The 22,271-nt window shown below is 41.3% G+C and overlaps 1 protein-coding gene across 2 annotated transcripts in view; it reads left to right on the top strand.

The window, feature by feature from the left end:
* The window catches only part of Adamts12 (ADAM metallopeptidase with thrombospondin type 1 motif 12), a 290,333-nt gene that overhangs the window by 69,594 nt on the left and 198,468 nt on the right, over positions 1–22,271 (top strand). For both annotated transcript variants that reach the window (XM_055601146.1, XM_055601145.1), the window contains exon 3: positions 11,723–11,873. In XM_055601146.1, coding sequence (XP_055457121.1) covers positions 11,723–11,873 — 151 coding nt within the window. The remainder of the gene's footprint in view (positions 1–11,722; positions 11,874–22,271) is intronic.

The raw sequence follows: 22,271 nt of genomic DNA, 5'->3' as shown, positions 1-22,271 counted from the left end.
TATACATTTATTTATATGTATAGATATGTACGACTATATAAATACAACTTTCGGAGTCCATTTTTTTGTTGTTTGTATATATGGTTTCAGGGCTGAGAACTTTGTATTAGATAATCGATTAGGGGCTCATTCCAAGGAAAAGCTAATTCTCCCTTCTTCAGCACTCATTAGGTGCATGCGGCTCTTTGTCTAAGGGTGGGATCCCATGCTATTTTCTCTCTTCTATGTTAGCATTATCTATTGATACTGTTCCAGTCTTGTTTATGCAGTCACTTTTGTGAGAGACTATTACACAGGAGTCATCCTGGTGTTCTGACTCTCAAAGTCATTCTTTGCTCTCTTCCACGATGTTTCCTGAGCCATAGAAATATAGGATCTGTGTATCCATTGGGGTTGAGCTCCCCCTGATCTGTTCATTTCTGCATTATGTTCGGCTGTGATTTTCTGTGATGGTCTCCATTTGCTATAAAGAAGAAGCTTCTTTGATGAGGGATGGTAGCTACACTTATACCACACATTTGCATTGTAGGATGATCACCAGTTTTCTTAGGCAAAGCAATGGAATGGTGATTATACATGGGACTACCATCTTAGGACATACATTGTGATGTATGTTAAGCAGAATTGCCATAATATCTACAGATAATTTCCAGACATTGAAGGCCATGAGTTATTTGTTGGATCTAAGTGAATATGAGAGTGTGTTACGTTAAGTGGATGCTATTTGCTTTTGAAAAATTTCAAAACAATATATTGGGGAAAGAGGTGGAAAATCGTCCACCATTCTTTTGACCAATCTCCCCTCTACAGTGTTGTGTACGGTGCCGGCCCTGCTTGCAGAGACATGTGGCTCTCTTGCAGCAGGCTGGTTCTGTGGTACTTGTTCATCACTGTGTGCTACTGTTCACAGGCTGCTCCCACTCGGATGCTGACAGAACACTAAAAATACAGGGAAGTTAAACTCCAGTGCATATCAATTTGAGACCTTAAGGAAAAAAAAAATCATTAAGCTTCAGGAAGCTTGAGACTTTCCTTCCTGACTGTTGTCAGTATCTATTTTTTTTCCAATTCTGAAGCTCATTTCCTGCATCCCAGATCATCTGGTCAAGAAAATTGATTTTTTTTTTGTTAGAAGATGAATTTGATTCTGATTAAATCAAATTGTTGTCATACCAATTTCTTCCCTGAAGAATTTTATTTCTGTGAGGGGAAAACCCCCCACAGTTTCCACTATTTAATTTCTTCAAAGTTGATGGAATTGGTATGCTGGACTTCCCATTTCCAAATCTTATGCTCTCTTGAAAGAGTTATTGACAAGCTGTGGTAGAGAGAAACAAGGCTGCAGAAGAATTAACACAATGGCCGGTGACAGACTGTCAAAGAAAATAGAAGCATTGAGATGGAAGAGAGGCCACTTTGAGGCACACGTAAAAACACGCAGTGTACTTCAGTTGACATTACAGATTAAAGAATGGGCACATTTTGCATCATTCCAGGGGCAAAGTTACAGGGAGACTGAATCTCATGCCATAATGAACAGTGGTTTCTAACAATTAGGATAGTTTAGCGGGAACGCATGACTTTAAAAGTTGCGGGTCTTCATTGGTGTGGATGAGTAGAGGTGATGAGCTAGACCCCTAACAGTTGACAGATGGAGCCTTTGAAATTCAAGCAGTGCTAACTAAGACTCTGATTTCATAAGAGGTAGGCATTGTTTCTGACTCTATGCTGTGTAGCAGGCACTGTCATGGGTGTTAATGTGCCATTCACTCTTAACATCTGCACCAAAAGCACATTCCACCCTTTCACCCAGTGTGACCAAGGACACACAGCATGCAATAGGGTAAGAATATAAATGTATATTTAATTCCAAAATTCAAGTTTCAGTGCTCACTATATCAATGGTTTGGACCTGCAGGTTGTAATCCATTAATGTAATCATTAATTTAGTGTGTTGGAATTAGAATTTCAAACAATTGAGGAGTGGACTGCTGTGGTAACGTCATGGTGGAGTTTTGCCTTGCACAGGTGAGGCCCTGCATTCTATCCTCAGCCCTGGAGAGAGCGTGGGGAGGGGAGAGAGCAATTGATGTATAACAGAATAGAATTCTATATGTTTGAATGTCTTCAACATAGGGAACGTACTTGTGGCTGTCGGTCATAACCAATGTCCTATCCTCATGAACCCTCAAACTTCCAGACTTCCCGTTGTGTGACTTCACTTTTCTGACTTGTTCACTCTCCTAGGGGGCTATGATAAATGACCACTACTATAGAAGAACAGAACCACACAAATTTACTCTATTATCTTCTGTCATTGTATCTCCAAGAATGCACTCTGATTTGCCTGCTTTTCTCTTGTAAAGGCTTCCCTGATTACGCTGATCAATGATGAAAATCTAGGGCAATTTCTCTGTCTAAGATCCGTATTTAATTATACCAGCAAACTACTCCTTATTGCAGTGTAAAGTAACATTTGCAGGGTTGGGGGAACAGGATATTACCTCTTTGGGGACTATATTTATCCTAAGCACAATACTTGCTTTGCAAACTCTGTAAAGTTTGTAAACTTACCACTGCAGGTGGTATCATTCTCTAGGCAGAAGAATCATGACCTGTTCAAGAATGGATCTCTAGCATGAGTGAATTAATTCATTGCTCTCTGCTTTTGGTCATGGATTAAACATTGTTATTTTTTGAATCTGAAATATGCTCCAAGACTAATTTTTAACACTTGTTCTCTATCGGTTAGGCTATTTTGGGAGGCTGTGGAACCTTTACAATACAGCATCTTTGAAGGTTATAAACTGACCCTTGGTCCTATTCCAACTTTCTACTTCCTTCTCTGCCATGATGTGAACAGCCTGTGCCACGTGATCCCATCAATGCGAACTGAGATGTTGCAAGGTGCCTTCCCTGTGGTGATTGACTAAATTCCTTTCAGCTAGTGGGCTAGAATAAATTGTTCCCCTGTCACATTCAAAAGTCTGTAATATAAATCCTAGTATTTCTGTTCCAACCGCCACTTGCAACATGGAATTGTAAGTCATGTAAGCTCTTTCTTCTTTATGTTGCTTTTGCTGGGGTATCTTATCACAGCAATTTGAAGCAAAATTAAGATACCAGTTGATTGTTAGATCAAGAAGATGATCTTACTTTCACAGAGAGAGATAGAGGCTCTTGTTTTATATTGCTTAAACTACTGTCCTCTGTTTCCTCTCACTGTATTATTGGCATAGACCTGGTACTATCAACCACACAAAAATATCAAGAAAACAGTATGTAGGCTGGAGAGATGGCTCAGAGGTGAAGAGCTGTTCTTCCAAAGGTCCTGAGTTCAATTCCCAGCAACAACATGACGGTTCATAATCATCTCTAATGAGATCTGGTGTTCTCTTCTGGCAAGAAGGTATACATGCAGGCAGAACACTGTATACATAATAAATAAATGACTCTTCAAAAAAGCAATATGTATCTCACTGAAGATACTACAGGTGATCAAACACAAGGATTTATACTACATATCTTAGACCATCTTCAAATGGAACAATGTCCACCCACTTTTTTCATGTCTTTCTGTTTACTCTTAGTGAGTTTGTCTTCCTTCTATTCTCTCTCTTGTGCCTCTTTATCCACAGATGCCCCTTTAACTACACCTGGATTAATTTGGAGATCTTTAGCAATTTAAGATCTTCTCAGCTGCTATTTACCTTACCTTCTGCCCTTTAATCTTGTCTTCAAGGGTTTAAAAAAAATATCGATCCAAGTAGAAAAATTCCATTTGTACTTAGTTAAAAAAAATAGTCTAATTATTCAAATCTATTCTATCCATAGCATTATGGAGGGTGACATTTAACTATGTTGAACTTTTTTTTTTTTTTTTTTTTTTACAGCTGAGACAGGAATGGGCTATAAAAAGTGGAAACTGAGTATGGGATTTTTCTCTAAAGAAACAACCCTTAAAATGAATTTTTTTGTTTTGTTTTCTGTTTTTATAGCTATTAGATGGATGGAAATATTTGTCAATGCACCAATTCATGGCTTTAAAACTGTACATTAGATGTCTTCATTATTGTCACTTTTTACTTCAGTGACAGTGAAGCGAATGTGCTATAAGCTCCCCTATGGTTAATTTATACCCATCACAAGGCCAGCAGAGGCCATCCTCTTTGCCAGGGTCATCATTAATCCTCCTGGAATTTCTGGGTCTCAAGTGTTCACAGTGAGCAAGAGGATGGTCCTGTGGTCACAGTAACTGTTTTTCATGGCTGTTGTGTTATTCTTCATTGCGGGTGTGGGAGTCTTTCCCATTAGGGAGGAGGAAGACAAGGCAGGTATATTTTCTTCATATCCCAGGAAGGACTTGGTGTTCTCACAGTAAGGACAGCTTCTAGTTTGAAAATGATGACCTGCTGTGTCATGAGACTGAAGTCACCTTAATGGCTCTCTGATCCAGACAGGAGAGAGAGTGCTTTTGCGTTTGGAGTTTTCACCCATTGTTCTCTCTAATAACCTGTTTCCCTGGCTTCCAATATGCTAGCAATTTCTCCCCCTAGCCCCTGCCACTTTTATTGGACTCTTCATTTTTCTGGGGAAGGTACGGCAAACAAGGGTACAGGGTGACTAGTTGAAATTGTTTTAAAATAAAATTAGACACAGAAATTCTTGGAAGAAGAAAACGTTTTGGTGGGTTCATTATTGGGAGAAGAGAGTAGATCCAGGGGGCTCTGAGCCTCTGACCCCATCTGTTGCTCAGAACTAGGAGTTTCAAAAGGTGCAGCCTCCTGTTTGGAACCCACCTCCACCACCCAGGACAGTGTTGGGAGCAAGTCTATTGAGTTTTTCCATGCTACAGTGGTTTTTGGCTGATAGTTCTTAGCTTACCTAGGAATGGAGTTTGCAATGGGGGGGGGGGGAAGGAAAAGAACCTTTAAAAAAGTTTAGGGATAATTTCAGAGGGATACTTCACCACTTATATGCAGAGTTCTTTTTACTTTCTGCTTTCTTTCTTTCTTTCTTTCTTTCTTTCTTTCTTTCTTTCTTTCTTTCTTTCTCTTTCTTTCTCTCTCTCTTTCTTTTTCTTTCTCTCATATTTCAGTTACTTTACATCAGAAGGGTGCCCCTTCCCTCCTCTCCTCCCAGTCCCTCCTGCCCTTCTCCCCTTTCCCTCAGAAAAGGGGAGCCTCCTCCCCCTATATCAAGCCTCCCCAGTACATCAAGTCACATCAAAACTGAGCATATCCTCACCCCCTGAGGCCAGGCAAGGCAGTGTTGCCAGGGGGAAGTGATCCAAAAGCAGGCTATAGAGTCCATGTTAGAAATAACCCCCCTCCACTTGCCAGGCATCCCATATGAAGACCAAGCCACCCATTGGCTACATGCATGCACGGGGCCTAGGTCCAGACCATGCCTGCTTCTTAGTTGATGTCTCAGTCTCTCTAAACCTCCATCGGACTAGGTTAGTTTTCTCTGTTGGTCTTCTTGTGAGGTTCCTGTCCCCTCCAGGTCCTTTCATCTTCCCTCAGCACTTCCGCAGGACCCTGGGAGCTCAGCCCCATGCTTGACTGCAAATCCCATCATCTGTCTTCATTTGCTGCTGGCTGAAGTCTCTCAGATGACAGTCAAGTTGGGCTCCTGTCTGCAAGCACAATAAGCATCATTAATAGTGTCAGGGACTGGCTCTGTACTGTGGGGTGGGTCTCAGGTTGGGCCAAATATTAGTTTGGCATTCTCTCAATCTTATTCTCTCTTTATTCCTGCACTTCTTGTAGGCAGGGTAATTTTTAGACCAAAGGTTTTGTTGGTGAGTTGGTTTTCCCCTTCTTCCACTAGCAAAATTCTTATTATTGCTTTTTGAGACAAAAAAAAAAAATTCACATTTCAAATCTGAAACATTAGTCAGGTAGGAGATCTATTTACTAGAATGTTTTCCAACTTTTGGGAAACACCTTTGCACTATCTTGACCGCAGTGATGCTGTGGGCATGCTTTGCAATTTCACATCTGTGGAGTGCTCTTCACAATCTGCGTTTAGCTATTGTCATACTTGGAATTTCTTGTTATTGAGGCAAGCTAATGTTTTAATTGAGCCATTACTACTGTATTCATTTATTTCTGTGATACAACACCTGGAAAAGTGACCAATGGAAGAAACACACACACACACACACACACACACACACACACACACACACAGAGTCCTAGTTTCATTTGTTGTTTTGATGTGTAGCATGACCCAAAACAACTAAGGGCAGAAATAGGCTTATCTGGTTGACACAACTCAAGGAAGAAACCTAGATGCGGGAACTGAAGCAGAATCCATGGAGGAACACTGTTATCTGCCTGGCTCCCAGGCTCATGTTCAGCTCCCTTATAGAGGTCAGGGCCATCTGCCTAGGGATTGTACTGCCTACAGCGGCCTGGGCTCTCTGCTCAGTTAACAATCAAGAAAATGCCCCACAGACCTGCCCACAGGCCGATACGATGGAGGCAGTTCTTCCGCTTCTCAACTGTGTAAAGCTGAGAAGCAACGTTAGCCACACACACACCCTCCCCCACATACACACACGCACACATGCAAGAACACTTAACATCCCAGAAGGCTTCAGTCTATCACCGCAGAGAGGCCTGGTGGAACAGTCAGATCATGCTGGTGGGAACTTGTTCAGAGGTTATTCATATCAAGGTGGACCAGCAAGCAAAGACATGTTGACAAGAACCAAGCTTAGGTACAGCCTTTAAAAGCCTACCCCTTGTAATTTACTGCCACTAGCTATGTCTCACCTCCCAATGTTCCATACCAGACCACCTAAACAGTGCCTCTAACTGGGGAGCAGGCTTTCAAAAAATGCCAAAACACAACTTGAGGGTGGATTTCAGGACAAAGCCATGACAAATCATATTTACTCACATCCTTGGTTTTATCTCAGGTGGAAGTATGGGAGATGAAAACGTTCAAACAGCACACAATGGAAGAGTACAGTGTTTTCCAAGCTGGGATACATGTGTCTGAATCCTAAGATGCTTCCCATGTAGATCCCAGTGTCTTTGGACAGGCTCATGGACATATACATTTAAAAATCCTCTTTTCACTATTTTATTTATTTTCTGTATGTAATTGTTCTGCTTGTGTGTATGTATTTCTGCCATGTGTGTCCCTGGTACCCATAGAAGTCAAAAGAGGGACACTGGATCCTTTTGAACTGAGTTACACATGGTTGTGAGCCACCATGTGGACAGTGGGAATGGAACCTCAAGCCTCTATAGGATGAGCAAATGTTCTTCAACACTGAGTCATCTCTTCAGCTCCACATATGCATTTTAAATAAGCTTTCCATAACACTCTTTAACATATTACAATTAAAACATCTCAGGAGCAGAAAGTGTTCTGATGTTTTGTTTTGTTTGATGACTGGATTTTTACTCTCTGAGGACTCACTTCAATGACTGAATTGGTGTTCTTTAATCCATGCCCTTCCCCCATCCTCTTATCAAAGCACAGCCGTGAATCTATGGGAAGAGCTCTCAAAAATCATGACAGGACAGATGTTTGTAGTTTCATGTATTATCAAGCAAGAAACAAAGATAATTATGAGATAGCTTTTTTTGTTTTTATATGAGCAGGATTTTTTTTTCTAGCACCAAAAAATGTCTTCAAAAGTAAACAGCTGTGTCAAACACATCCCAAGATGAGTAAATGAATGACCTCATCATACAGGTGCTATCAATGAGAGAAAGTGTTAAGAGACATTAACCAAAGGTCAGACATTTAGAGGTACTCTGATGTGTCACCTCATCCGTTCCCTAGTGTAACTGCTCAGTGGAAAGCACGCCAACATCACACACTGACAGATGAGGACACTGAGACTCAGAAAGACAAAATTACTTGTAAAAAGATATGTTACTTCTTTTTGCTAGAATTGAATAGTGAACTCAGATCTGTTTGTCCCCAATGTCTGACTTTTTTGACAGAAAGGAAACTCAGTGATACAAGTGTACTTCTAGTACCAAAAGAGGAGGCTGATGGAGGTTGTTCTGATGCTTCATTCTGATGTTAATTACTGGCCCTCAAGATCTGGTTACACCTATCCTTGTTTTGTAACCTGCCTAAGATATTTACCTAATCGGGTTGATTACCTGGGCAGGGCAGATGGGTTAGGCATGGCTAAAGTTCCTAGGCTTTTGAGTTCAAGAGAATCATGGGAAAGAGATGGATGGGAAGAGAGGAGGCTTGAGAATGTCAGGATGGGTTAGCATGGAGAAGGAACCACGTGGGTCCCAAAAAGGACTCCAAGGATGGCATGGATGGAGAGAATACCAAGATGAAAAATATAAGCAAATATCTTGGGATTATGTATGGAAGGTAAACCGGATGTGGGTGGTGAAGGCAGATGGCATTCCATGAGATGGATGGTGAGTTTATTGAGATATTGTAGGTAGAAATATCTGCCCAGCTAAGGAAATAAGGCAATTATAAAATTTAACAGATGTCTATGTCTTATTTGATTGTGATTGGGTTAAATAATACCACCATAATAATCATAGGCAAATAATAAACATTATATAATCCAACACTCATTTTTATTTACAACAACAGGAGGCCATGACTGGGCATTCATGGTGGAGCTAGAGATTTGGAATCTAACTGAGGATGTCAATCTTAGGGCATTTGAAGAAACGCTAACTTAGGGACTGTGCTTGCTTCTTCCTAGAATGTGTCTTAAACCCCCTTCCCCCCACCTCCTGTCCTATGCTGAAGGTTAATTTGAAGCTCTTGCTCTAAGATGCTAGCAGAAAGGAAGACCCAGGCTTGTAATAATTCTGTTCCACTGAAACTTCTGCAGTGGACTTCATTCCATTGTGTGGCCAATCAACATGGATTATCCACCAATCAGCATGGCGTCTTCTGGCCCTGCCTTGTCTTAGACCTATGAAGATAAGAAAAATGTTACTTCTGGGTCTTTGGAGAGAATCAGATTCAGTAATGTGACTCTGGGGTGTAGAATATCAGAGTGATTACATCTTTTCCTTCTTATGCCACCAATGCCTGAATCTGAATTGTGATCTGAAACAGTGTAGACTAACTTCTTACTGTTAGGTATCAGGATAATAGAGTCCTTTGGGGATGTTGTTGATTACAAAGCAGAATAGGAAACTTGACTGATGGTAACTTTTTTTTTTCTGCAGGTGAGTATTCCCTTTATGAAAGATGTGCACTTGGGGACTTGACAGTTACTGTACATATCTTTACATGCTTGTAATGCTATAAAACTTATTTTAATCCTATTTAAAATTACAAATGTTTGAAAGCATTTACAGATATTTCTAAGTTGAAACAGTTAAGTGAGTTCATTCCTAAAAGTCAGTTAGCAGTGTCCTGACATTGATAGGTATGGAAGGAAGGAGAAAGTATGACAGAGGAGGAAGAAGGGAGAGTTAGTCTGTTGTGGGCTTCACCCCAAGCCTCCTTTTGTGTAGGTTTCCCTGACTAGTGAATTCACAGTATTTCCTCAATTCTTTCCCCAATCTTCCTGAAACCTGCGACTGGGATGGAGACGTAAGTATGCAAGCAAATAAATAAATAAATAAATGGGCGGGGGAAGAGTTAGAGCTGAAAATAGAAAGATGATTTTCTGGGGTAGCTTGCTTCAGACAAATATGAAGCCAGCCCTCCTATTGGAAGCAAACTGTTTTTAGCCATCACATCTGGCTTTTCCTAAGAAGAGATGAAGACACTGGGACCACTGGGCCACCTGGCACCATAAACACATATCTGTGTTTATGCTTTGGAAAAGACAAGCAAACATCCTAACCTGCAAACACCCCTGCTCTACTCCTCACTGGTGTTTCTTCATTCTCTATCCCGCCTGTTCCCTTCTGCACAACCCTTGTACATGGGTTTTGCAGCAGGCTGCCCTACCTGTGCTCACACAGGTCTTTTGTTTCCCTTCCACTGATGCATTCCCAGCCCTCTGGAGTCTTCTTCCAGCTTCTTCAAACTATTGAAACAGATCTCTGTGTTGTGTGCTTGCAGGCATGACCCCATGGAAGAATATAAATGTAAGGAAGCTTCTAGGAGAATGTGTGGATCTCAGGCATTCTTGTTCTTATCGACTGGAGAATAGTCAGGCCCTCAGGTGGAGTTCTGCTTCCTTCTTTGAGACTGAAGAATTCCTGATTAACCCTTCTTGGAGGTTTTGCAGTTGCTTCCTTAAGGGACATTAGTATTTTAGTTGATAACAGTGCACAAATGACCAGAGCCCTGGCTCTCTGCCGAGCTCCGGCCTTTTGTTTCTGCAGCACAAATGAGCTTCATTAGCAGGAGGCTGGCTTTCTTCTGTCTTGTTGGTCTCTGACTCACAGCATAAATAGAAACAAATCTCCATAATGCATGGAGTCTATTTTCACTATTTTAGTGCAATTACTTGGTACTGTTCTCTGGGTCTTGTCAGCTGTTTCTGTCACACAAGTTTTTCTCAGACAAAGCTACAGATAAAAAAGTAACATATGTCCTAGGAAGTGTCAGAGTAGAAACAAACAGGAGGTTAGATGTCAAACATCACATAGACTGCTTCCACAAGCTTCCTCTCACCTGATTCTCCAACAGCCCTGTGGAGTAGTTGACATTGCTGCCTCTCTCATGTGAGGATGGTAGCTCACAGTTTTGAGCAATCTAGTCAAAGTCACACAGTTATTTTCACAACTCACAGTAAAGTGGTTTTATCTTTTTGTTATTTTCCATATTAAGTCATTTTGAGGTTAGACATCAAAATAGGAAAGTGATTTCAAGACTAGTGTTGAATTCTGGCTATATTGCTGTCTACACTGATAGTTAGTAGAAGAGAAACAAGTACTTAGAGGACACCCAAATTGAGAAGAGCCTTCCTGGGCCTCTGTTTGCCTGATCTAGTCAACTAGTCTTATCAGTGGAACTGAGCAACATTAGGCTGAGATGTATGGAGGGAGGAGCCTGAACCCGAAGCCTTTCCCAGTCTCCCACAAGTCCCCAGTGTCCAGGTTTATATTGGTGAACTAATAGTTAATGACCCGCCACTTTGATTCTTGAGATCCCAGTTCTATGAAATGACATAGTCAAAAGGCCAAAAAAGGCCTAATGCTAGGTAAGGTTCTGAACCCTACCTTCTCTAAAAGTCCTGTGTAGATGAACTCATCTGTCCCTCACAATAACCCCTGGTTATCCCCGTGTTTCAGATGAGATCTGAGAAACTGAGCAAGTTATCATGTTTCTTTGTTTTCCTGAGTGAGGCATTACATGTATCCAGGAAAGTAATATGGTGATCATATGGTCATATATCCCATACAGACAAGTGTTCTGGTATCAGGGCTTTGGGGGCATAGGCATGGACTCCATGGGGGCAAGCAGAAGCAGGGTCTCTTATTTGCGGTCCATAAGCATCCAACGGTCATTCTAAGGAGGATCTAGGAAGCCGAACAACTGCATGTGACATTTTGGATTTGTGTGGACATGTGGACTTATTTATAAGTGTCTCAAAGGCATCTGTGACAAATCATTCACTACTCACCATTATAAAAAACATTTGTTCCAATTATTCATGTGTATCAATTTTATAACATCCAATGGCAGACTGAGAGCACTGTTTCTAAGATTCCCAGAAATTACCAAGGTCTACATAATGTTTCACTTTAATAATTTTCTTTGCAGCTCTGATGCACTTAAACCCTTTTATTGAATGTATTTACAGACTGGATTTTTCCATCTACCACATGGAGACTTTTTCATTGAGCCTGTTAAAAAACATCCACTGACCGAGGAAGGGTACCACCCTCATGTCGTATACAGGAGACAGAGCTCCAGAGCTCCAGAGACAAAGGAGTCCACCTGCGGATTAAAGGGTATCGTGACTTCAACTTTTTCATAGATAAGGATTGTTTTGTTTTGATATGTATTTTCAAGCATGACCTCTTCAGCCAAGTCTGGTAGGTGTGACTGTACTCCCCAAAGACTTAGAAGACAGAGACACGAGGACCATAAATACAAATCCGGCCTGAGCTTCATACCCAGATCTATTCTATGTTAAAAAAAAAATCCTCTCCAGAATGTCTCAGAAAAAAACAACTTAAAGACATAATGCTTTTAAAAAATTGACAATATGATATTACATTAGTGTTAATGTAAACTATTAACAAATAGCTGGCAGCTCATCAGGCCTGCTTACACAAGGCAGATTCAAATGTTTGATAATGATGTGCGAAAGGAAACCAAAACGCTTATCAACACATTATTAGATGATGAGTTTAGCAATGCTTCTGGGTACGCTGTGCTGTGTATGACATTGGCTGAGCCATATTCCCTGCCTCATATCCTCTTGGCCCATGCCCTCCTTTCAACGATCTCTGTCCCTTTGTCTCTCTGCACCTGTCCCTTTGCCCTCTGCCCCTCTATTTCCCTGTTTTCTCTGCTCTCTCCATTTCCCTCCCCATTCTGTTTCCCTGTCCCTCTGCCCCCTGTCCATCTGCTCCCTGTCGCTCTGTTTCCCTGTTCTCTCCCCTCCACCATTCCCCTTCCCACTCTGTTTCCCTGCCCCCTGCCTTCTGCCCTCTGCCCTCTGACCTGCCCATTATCTGAGTTACTCCTTTCTTTCTTTCCCTGGAGAGTTATGATCTTGGAGGAGTTAGGGGAAGGGAAAACCATGATCAAAATATATTACATGAAAAAAATAATAAAAAGGATGTATTTATTCTTTCCACTTTCCTAAAAGGAAAAAGAAAATGTTTTTCACAGAAAAACTGATCCAAGCAACTTCCTGCAACCTCACATTTTCTTTAATGTGTAGAAAATAAAAACTATGGAAAAGGGCTCCTAAAAATTGGAATACATTTTCAAATATTATATATATATACACATATATATTATCTATTTCTTCAGAGGAAAAACTAAAGGTGTCAGAAAAAAAAAGAAAAAAAAAACCCTATTATTTTATGTCTTAAGGATTTGGAAGCCCCCAAAAAGCTGCTGAGGAATGCAGCTCTGTACTCAGCGCAGGGGAGGGTGAGGGGCACTGTGCACACTTCTCACAAACATCCCTGGGAGTTCTTTCTAGAGTCTCAGTAGTGAATGTAAACATCAGGAAACCTTTAAATAGGTAATGCTTTATGTGCATAAAATCAAATGGCTGCTTTAATTCCTTACCTCTGGTAAGTGATTGCAACTGGGTTCTACACTACACAATTTACTGTGTAAATCTTGTAGAAACCGTGACTAGAAAGGGGGACACCAATCAGGTGGCTGATTGGATTGCTGAAAGTGCCAATTGACATCATCTCAATGTAATATTTAGGATGTTGTTTGCCACAAACCCAATCACTGGATAATTATCCCATTCCTATTATGCTTTGGGTATTTGAGAATGTGTTGTGTGTATGACTTTATAGCTTTAAGGTAGAGTTCAAGGTTGGCTTTCCAGCATAACTAGGAGAATTACTAGGGCAATAGGTGAATTTGCCTGGACAGTTGTTTCATGGAATGAGTTAAAACTATCTGTCACCTACCCACTTCTAAACACTTGGACTCAGTTGAGAAGTGGGCTGATACAAATACACCGAGGGGCTGAAGGGTTGCCACAGTAGATAAGAGCACGTACTGCTCTTGTGGAGTACCCAGCTTCAACCCCCAGCACTCACATGGTAGCTTAAAACTGTCTGAAACTCCAAATGCTCTGCCCTCTTCTAGCCTCCTCATATCAAATACATACATGCATACATGAAAATACTCACACATATAAAATAAATGAATCTTTTAGACAGTGAACTGATTATAGCAAATGTTTAGTTATGCAGACAGATGAAAAGATAGAAAAAGAATGGGATTTGCAAATATCACAGTCACTATTTTATCACACATAAAAGCACAATTATGATGCTTGTCAAACTACTTCATATGGTGATTCTAAAAAGACCTCCTCCCTCAACTTCCTCCTCAGAATGATCTTCCTATTGTCAATTTCTTTAAGGACATTCTAAGAGTCTATAATGGACACATTTTTTTCTGCTTTAGAATTCTTCAGAGTGTCAGAATCAATCATCTGTGCTCACAGGGACTTTGCCAATGCACTGTGAGGCCTCTTCCAATGAGGCAGCAGCTGTGGCTCGGAGAAGAGAGACAGTTTTCAAAAGCATCAAACCGGTTAGCATCGGAGCTCAGCCAAGTTCATAAGCCACAGTTTTATTATTCCTCAGGCTTTGGGTTACTTCAGTAGCTCAATGCTACTTTAAGCTTTCTTTCAGTATTGATCTTCTTTCATTGGCCATTCTCACAAGCCCTATTAGGATACATGCACACTCCTTCTGCTAAGTGTGTTAGTGAAAACTAGAAAAGTAAATCATTGAAATGAAACTGATACAGACAGCTTTTTTTTTTTTTTCCAAGAAGAAACCAGAGTGTATCAGTTTATGCTCTAGATAACACTAACAGAAAGAAGAAATAGATATTGAAGAGGTACTGGTTGCCTGAACTATCTCTTTTCCTGAAACAATACTAAAGTGATTCAAGAATATCTAATGAGCTCGTACATATTCTCAAACTATCTAGACATTAGGGCTTTTAACTTGGTAGAGTAAAATGTAACAACAGTAGTCTACTGAGTCCATGCTCTCCCGCAGAGATGATGGAGTCAACCTTGAGCAGCGGTGTCCTCGGCTGATATTAAAATATGCTTGGTGCTTAGGACGGACTGCTGCTGCATGGCTGAATTATTGCTGGGATGATATAAAACTGATTGCCCTGACCATGCATACCGCATTCTGACTTTCTGATGTGCTTCAGCAGAGAAATGGATGAACTCCTTTCCGCTGAAGTTTGACCCTCTGCTTGTTTGTATTTCCCACATGAAAAGGTGTAGGGGATTTTGCAACCAGTGTCAGGATTTGCATGTGATGATAGCTTGTTTTTTATCTGAGTGCTGTAACTATTTCCTCGATCTCTCATGCTGGAGTTGTCTGATTTTCTGAGTTCTTGCTAAATTCTGATGCATTTCTTGTTTTCTCTAAGACCAACATTCTGGAATCTTTGCTAAATAATGAGAACTCTGCAACCTTTATGCTTTCTTTTAATCAGTAAAGATTAAAATAAAGCCCTTTGTCTTGAGATTACTGGTGAGGTGTGTCACCCTGGGGCATGAGTGGCTGTTGGGTGGAAATGTTTAGGAAGCTGAGGAAGTTGTTATTGGGCAGATGACAACAGCTACAGGGTAGTATGTGGCAGGAAGCTGTCCTGGAAGACAAGGCCAGAGCCTGATTTTACTCATCAGGATTCCAGGCTGGAAATACCTAAGCTTATTCCTGGCATAGGAGCTTGTTTTCAAAATCATACAACCATCCAACAGATGTCCGCTGGGTACCTCCTTTATGCCGGATGTTCCCCTGGGCTCTGCGGAAACAATTGTGAAGAGTGTGTAGCTCAGTATATGTTTTCATGTTTGGTTCTCATGGTATAAAGCTGAAAACTTTATGAGTAAGGAGGGGTCCAGTCCTTGCCTTACCGTTATAACCTATGGGGAGATCATGAAGAGATGTGGGATATTAGGGCACAGGGCATGTGCTGGGTTTTTGTTACTCTGCACTATGTTTGTGCCAGAACAGCGAGCCATCATTCATTTTTTTTTTTTCTGCTGCAGAGTACTCCACTTTGTAAACCTCTACACTAGATCCAGGTTTGAGTGTTTTCAAGCTGCTTGCAGGTTTTGTGTGTGTATGTGTGGTGTGTGTGTGTGTGTGTGTGTGTGTGTGTGTGTATGTGTCTGTATGTACATGCATGTACTGTGTTGCATAGGCCGTTCTTGACTATGTTTCCTAGTGTAGGTTGATGGGATTTCACCCCATCTGTAGGTGTTCTGTGAGTTTATTCTTCTACTAAGTGGAATGAAATCAATAACACACAGAATATCTAGATCTAAGACTCCAGCAGATGGAGCCAGGCACAGTGGCACACGCCTGTAAGCCCAGCACTAAGGAGGCAGAGGCAGGCAGATCTCTCTGAGATCAAGGCCAGCCTGCTCTACAAAGCAAGTCCAGGACAGCCAAGGCTACACAGAGAAACCTTGTCTCAAAAAATTTAAAAAAGACTCCAGCAGATGATGCGTACCTGCACTCCAAAGTTGATGTTCAAGAATATGAGTGAGATAATTCTTGTCCCATATCCTGTCTAATTCATAGTATTTTCTCTTTTGGATTTTTGTCAGCCTGCTGGATGGGAAGTGCTCTGTGTTAAAGTTACAAACAAGATGCTTTAAATTTGAATTTGGAAGATACGTAAATTTATTATTATATATTATATTAATATCAACTAATAATTAATTGTATTATATATATTAATTACTAGAGAAGTGGTTCTCAGCCTATGGGTCATGACCCCCCTTGGAAAGCATAGATATTTACATTATGACTCATAATACTAGCAAAATTACAGCTATGAAGTAGCAAGAAAAAGTAATATTATGGTTGGGGGTCAGCATAACACAAGGAACTGTTACAGGGTTGCAGGGTTAGGAAGGTTGAGAAGTACTGTACCAGGGCATCTAGATCGTTTTCTTCCCAGTACTAATACCCAGTTGGCCAAGTACTTGTGTGTTTTCATGTTTGCTTCTCATATAGTCTCTAATCTGACTTTCTACCTATGTAGGTCTTAAATATGTCCCATTTTTCCAGAGTAGAAGGAGGGAGCAACAGACCCCCAGCTTAGATGCATCAATCAGGACTTGGCCAGAGAAACACAGGCAGCAGGAAATATATCTTGAGATAATTATTGCAAAGAAATGACTTGAGCAGTAGGGGTGGGTCTTGCAAATGTCCAGTCTATGACAAGCCACCAGGAAGGGAAGGGTGGGACTCCTGTGTCCAGGCTGAAGCAGCTGTTCGCATGTAGACTGTGTCCTCTGAGAAGCTGTAGCTGTGTTGATAAGGCCTTTTAACAGTTTGAAGCGGATCACTAGATTTTTCAGGATAATCACCTTCACTTAGAGTTATCTGATTATGCATCTTAGTCATGTCTGCAAATGCCAACACAGCAACACAGAGGTTCATGTTTGGCTGCAGTGCTGGGGCAGTGCCTAGCCACAGTGATATAAAAGATATTCAAAATAGTATATCTTTTGTGTGTGTGTCGCTCTGAATTTTTTGAAAATTGATACTTTCTTTTCTGTTCTTTACTTTTGATATCTGGAAAGTTTCCCTGTTTTCATGTTTTAGTGTTGTGAGGTTCTTAATGCTAGAAGGATTTTTTTCAGAATATCTAGCCCACCTTTTTCACAAGATCAAAGTCTCTGGTAGTTACATCAAAGTTGTTTTTTTTTTTTTTTCTAAATGATGTGCACAGACATTATTAAATACTAACAAGTGATAAGTTACAAACATTAACAACAGACCACTGGATTATTTAGCATATTGGGTCAATAAACTGATAAATCAAAGCAAAGCTTTAAACGAAGAGTGTTTATTCCTTTGTTCTGGTTTAATGGCTAAGCACTGAACTGAAGACTGTAGATAACCTCTGTATTCTTTGTTGAGTCTAAATGTTCTCTATGAACAGCACAATTAGTTTACCTTGCATGAAAGCAAAATTTCTTCACACAACCTGCCTGATTCTTGCCTTGAATTTCCTGAGGAGCTTACGGCTGTATTGAAAATGAATCCACAGTAGCTCATGTTTTGGTTTACTGTGAGATAGCCATCATGGATGAAGGAGAGTTGCTGTAAGGGTTATTGTTGGTTTGGGTTTTTTTTGTGGTTATTTTTAATCTGTAGAGTGGCAGATGCATGTACATCCACACAGGTGATCTCCCTTAAGAACTAGTAGGATTTTAGGGAAAGTACTTTGGGTTTTTACTAATAATAGGAACGAGAAGACTGAGAAATATTTAATTCATGGGTTCATAATAACAAGAGTATTCATTTTTCTTCATAGTAAACAGATTAAATGGTAACCCTGGTGGGCTTGTTTGGATAATAAACTCCATGGCCATGACTTTAGGAACTCAGATAGCCAGCGGCTCTGCCAGAGTTGCTCTAGACTGCTGACATATTTATTTCTGAAGTAAATAAAGCTCTCCTCATTAACAAGACCTCACAGTGATAATTCTCTCCTTACATTTCCTCAGAGCCGGTCAGTCCATTGCCTCGTTTGTTCATCATTCCAGCTGTTAAGGTTCCTGGGATCCATGCTTCAATCAGCTCCCACAGGAAGCTTTGCTCTGCTCAATGTTCCTCCAGGATGCTTTGTGCTGACCATGTGCTGTCAGGGAGGTCGGGATGTATTGAAGGGCTGGTTTGGAAAGACTAGGAGCACTAAGGGAGGCATTCTAGATTGGGAGGAGTCTCTCCTAGTCAGTGTCACAAGGACCATTTTGGCTGATAGATGGTGCTTTGGAAAGCAAGCCATCCCAATTCTAAAGAAATGTTATCTAAAAGATCAGCTACCCAAGCAATCTGGCACTTCCCCAACTGTGAGGAAAAACAGATCAGCAGCTCTTTTCTTTGCAGTCACATGTGTTTGACATAAAAAAAAAAAAAATAAGCAAAGGTTTATTTGGTTCAGTCTCAAAATTGTCAATGAGGAAGAGAGAGCATGGTGAACAGAACAGTTCACACCATGTAGCCAGGAAACAATGACAAGGAATGCAGAAAAGAGTCAGGACAAGATATAGTCTTCAAGGACATAGGCTTTGTGATTAACTTTATCCAACTAGGCCCCACTTCCCGCCCTCCTCTGCCTTCCAACAATGCCATCATTGTTGGAATCCATCTGGGCATCAATTCAGCTACTAGGTCAGAGCCTCCATCATCTCTGAAAACGCCATCATAGTCACACCTAGAAGAATGCTTTACTGGTGGGAGTTATTTGCAATACAATCAGTTTGACAGTTAAGTTTTACTCTCACATAGAATCTACTCTTTCTACACAACTCCATTCTGGCCAGTCATGGGGTCACCAGAGATCCTGCTTGGAAAACCATATTACCCTAAACAAACAAACAAACAAACAAAACAAAACAAAACAAATAGCTCAGTTTCTAGCTTGAAAACTGTTTGTGTCCAATAGCCTTGGCGTGGTTTTCCTTGTATAACCCACATGCCTGCTCAGCCAACCCACATTATTACCTGGTCCTATCACTTTTACTGTCTAATGGGTTTCTAAGCCATCCATCTTCCCCAGAGCCTTACTGTGTGCCTCAGCATCTGGCGGCTCTCACTTAGAACACCACCTCAGCCTCCTAACTGGCCATCCTGCTCTGGACTTCTCTCACCACAGGCCAGTTTCTAAAATATGATCAGATCTTCTCTCCATGCCAAGGACACTGCGACACATGTCTACTCTCCTCTGGGTTCAGTAGCTCTCTGGAAAGTTTTAGAAGGTATATCTCTGTGCTGCCCTGTTTATGTCTTCAGGTTCATCTCTTGTGCTACACTGAACTTACTTTCCTTCCTCAGGAAAGCTGCTGCTTGTCTGCCATCCCTGCCCTTAGAGTTCCTCCGCCTGAGCCTGGTTCTCTGAACACGTGTTCCTGGGTTACTTGTATCCAGCCATTAGAAAAGCTTAGCTGTGCCAGAGGACTCAACTCCAGCACCGCCATGCCCACCACAGGCTCTATCATGTGATGGGTTCAGAAGTGTGACTACTTCTGAACACAGTAAGTTCAGTGAGGTCGGGAGTCACAGTTGCTTAGTCCCACATGTGTTCCAAAGAGCTGGCAGAACCTGGTCCTAGAAAAGAGTGGCAAAGTATTGAACTTACAGCATTTCACTTCTTTATTCCTGACACTGTATTAGACGCTCACATTTTTTCTCTCTGTGGAGCTGATTTGATTCTGAAAAAAGCCCATGTTTTCTTGAAGAAATTGGTATTATAGTAAATGATATTAGTAGCCTCCCGACAAGAAGCAGTGTCTATCAGCTTAAGTGCTTTTGTCGTATGATTGTGTGTGTGTGTGTGTGTGTGTGTGTAGGTGCAGGTGTGCATATATTCACGAAAGCCAACAGACAACATTGATGATATTCTTTAGGTGTCATGTAGCTTTCTTTTCTGAATTGACCTCTCTTATTGCCTTACTTATTTTACAGGGGTGTTGGAGCCAGGATTCAATCTCTGTGCTTGGAACACAAGCACTTTGCCAACTGAACAATCTCCCTAGCCACTGTGATTTTTATTTTGTTAAGGAGCAGGAAATGTATGGAGAGAGAGTGGGATGGGATGGGTGGACCGATAGACAGAAATGAGTAAGTTCATGTGTTTAACTTGTGCTGAGTATGAGACATTCAAGATTCGGCAGTGAATGAAGTTCTGGGCGAGGCAGGAGTATGGACAGGGGATCCCAAGGGTATTATCCAGCACAGAGAAGCACATGTGCAGCTGGGTGGAACTGGACTAGGGCAGAGCCTTGGAAGATGAACGAGAAGTGAGGGCCTGATGGCTCAACAGCTGTCCACAGCAACCCTATAAAATAGCAATGACCTCTGAACCTAGACTATAGATAGCTGTCAGCTTCCTGTGGGCCATAGGACAGACTCCTATCCAGATTTAGTGCTGCAATCAGCTTTTTGGTATGCTTCTAGTCCCATTCAAAATGTCTCCTGTGGTTTCCATTTTCCCATTGTGGATTGCCTAGGAGGACTGTTGTTGGCCCTGCTTCAGCAGCTCCTGCATTCTGGTTATAGTCTACCTCCTCTCAGATTACTTTTCCCTTCCTCTCTTGCTGCTTTAGTATTCATCTTACACTGGCTGCTTTTTCTGCATGCAAAAATCCTTCCTGCAGACCCACGCATACTCTTAAGCTACTCAGGCCCCTTCTCAAAATCACCCAACCGGAGAAGCTTTCCTAGATCACCACCCAAGGTACCTTTGCCTCCATCACTTTGTAAACCCTTTCTTACTGTTTAATATTTCTAGTTACTGCCTAATCCTATTTACTCATGGGGCCTTCTAATGTCTAGAATTTACTTTTCTGTGGGAGAACAGTTCTTTGATTTTGTTCTCTGAAATATTATGGGACAAACCGTTACCTTACGTACCTGGTAAATGCTAGACGAGTAAAGGAGTGGATAAATTATACTTAATTACTGATTATTCCTCTGAACTTGCGTTTGATTTCCACTGTGAGACATATTGCACTGGGAGTATTAAGCAGTCTTCTGCTTAATGAGTGTTTCTCTCCAGATGAACATCAATCTGTGTGTGCAGTGGTATGCTACAGGTGTGAATAGACAGAGGTCATGCCCAAGCAGGGCCAAACATTCCAAGACCACTATGAGTCCCCCAGTCAAAGCGGAAGCGGCCTCTGGGCAGCAATTAATGTTAACTGCGTGCTTGTCTCACAGTTTGATTAATGTCAGTGTTTGAGAAAACAAGCATTTTCACCCCCACAGCGTTCCATTCTGTGGAGCAGCTGGAAATCTCATAAATCACCAGGAAACTGTTTCTTCAGAGGGAGGAAAGTTTACTTGTTACATCTGAGGTAAGTATGTAAGTAAATTATAATGTACTTTATGCTCCAATCTTCCTCTACAGAAACAAAGGAATGGGTTCTTAGTGGACTTTCTGAACCAGCCTGCAAAGGCTTAGAAAGTTCTACAATATTTTCACTTTTTTCTTTCGTCATTGCTTGACTTCTCTTTCTTCAAGAAATGTTAATTTGCTAGAAACAAAGAACTCTGAGCATGCGCAGTTGGGCCCTGCTCTCATGGACTTACCAGTGACTGAGAAAAGAATGGAGAAGAATTATAAAAACCACACATAAACATTGTGGCATGCTGCTGAGTGTGTGGCAGAAGGGCTACACGGAGCCAATGATGTCCTCTCCTGACACGGATCTTGTATAAAAGAGAAAAAGTGGTTCTAAGGAAGTCATTTTACCTAAGATCACATCTGCAGAATTTTCTAGCATCTGGAGAATCATGCTTTTTATGGGCCAAATAATAGGTTGCTGTACTCCAAGCCAGTCAGCTTGCTGTGTCTTCTCTCTTGCCTTCCTAAGTCAGATTCTCGAGTACTTTCTGCCTGGCCCTTTGGTGTCATGGTTCATCCTGGCTTCTTCCTCTTTGCTTTGATCCTGGCAACACTCTAGGACAATGATCAGGTCTCGCCAACAGGGCAATCTGTGCTGTATTATTGCTCTTTCAGGTTCCAGGGCATATGTGTTGGGAGGGTCAAGATTGAGCACGTGCCCTTCTGTATCTTAGAGGAGGGCATGGCAGGCATTTATGCATATTTCAGGCTCGGATATAGCAGGTACTTAAGCACACCCC

This window comes from Psammomys obesus, unplaced genomic scaffold (genome assembly GCF_907164565.1).
Source record: "Psammomys obesus unplaced genomic scaffold, mPsaObe1.curated_primary_1811, whole genome shotgun sequence".
NCBI lineage: Eukaryota > Metazoa > Chordata > Mammalia > Rodentia > Muridae > Psammomys > Psammomys obesus.
This window is presented reverse-complemented; position numbering and strand designations above follow the sequence as displayed.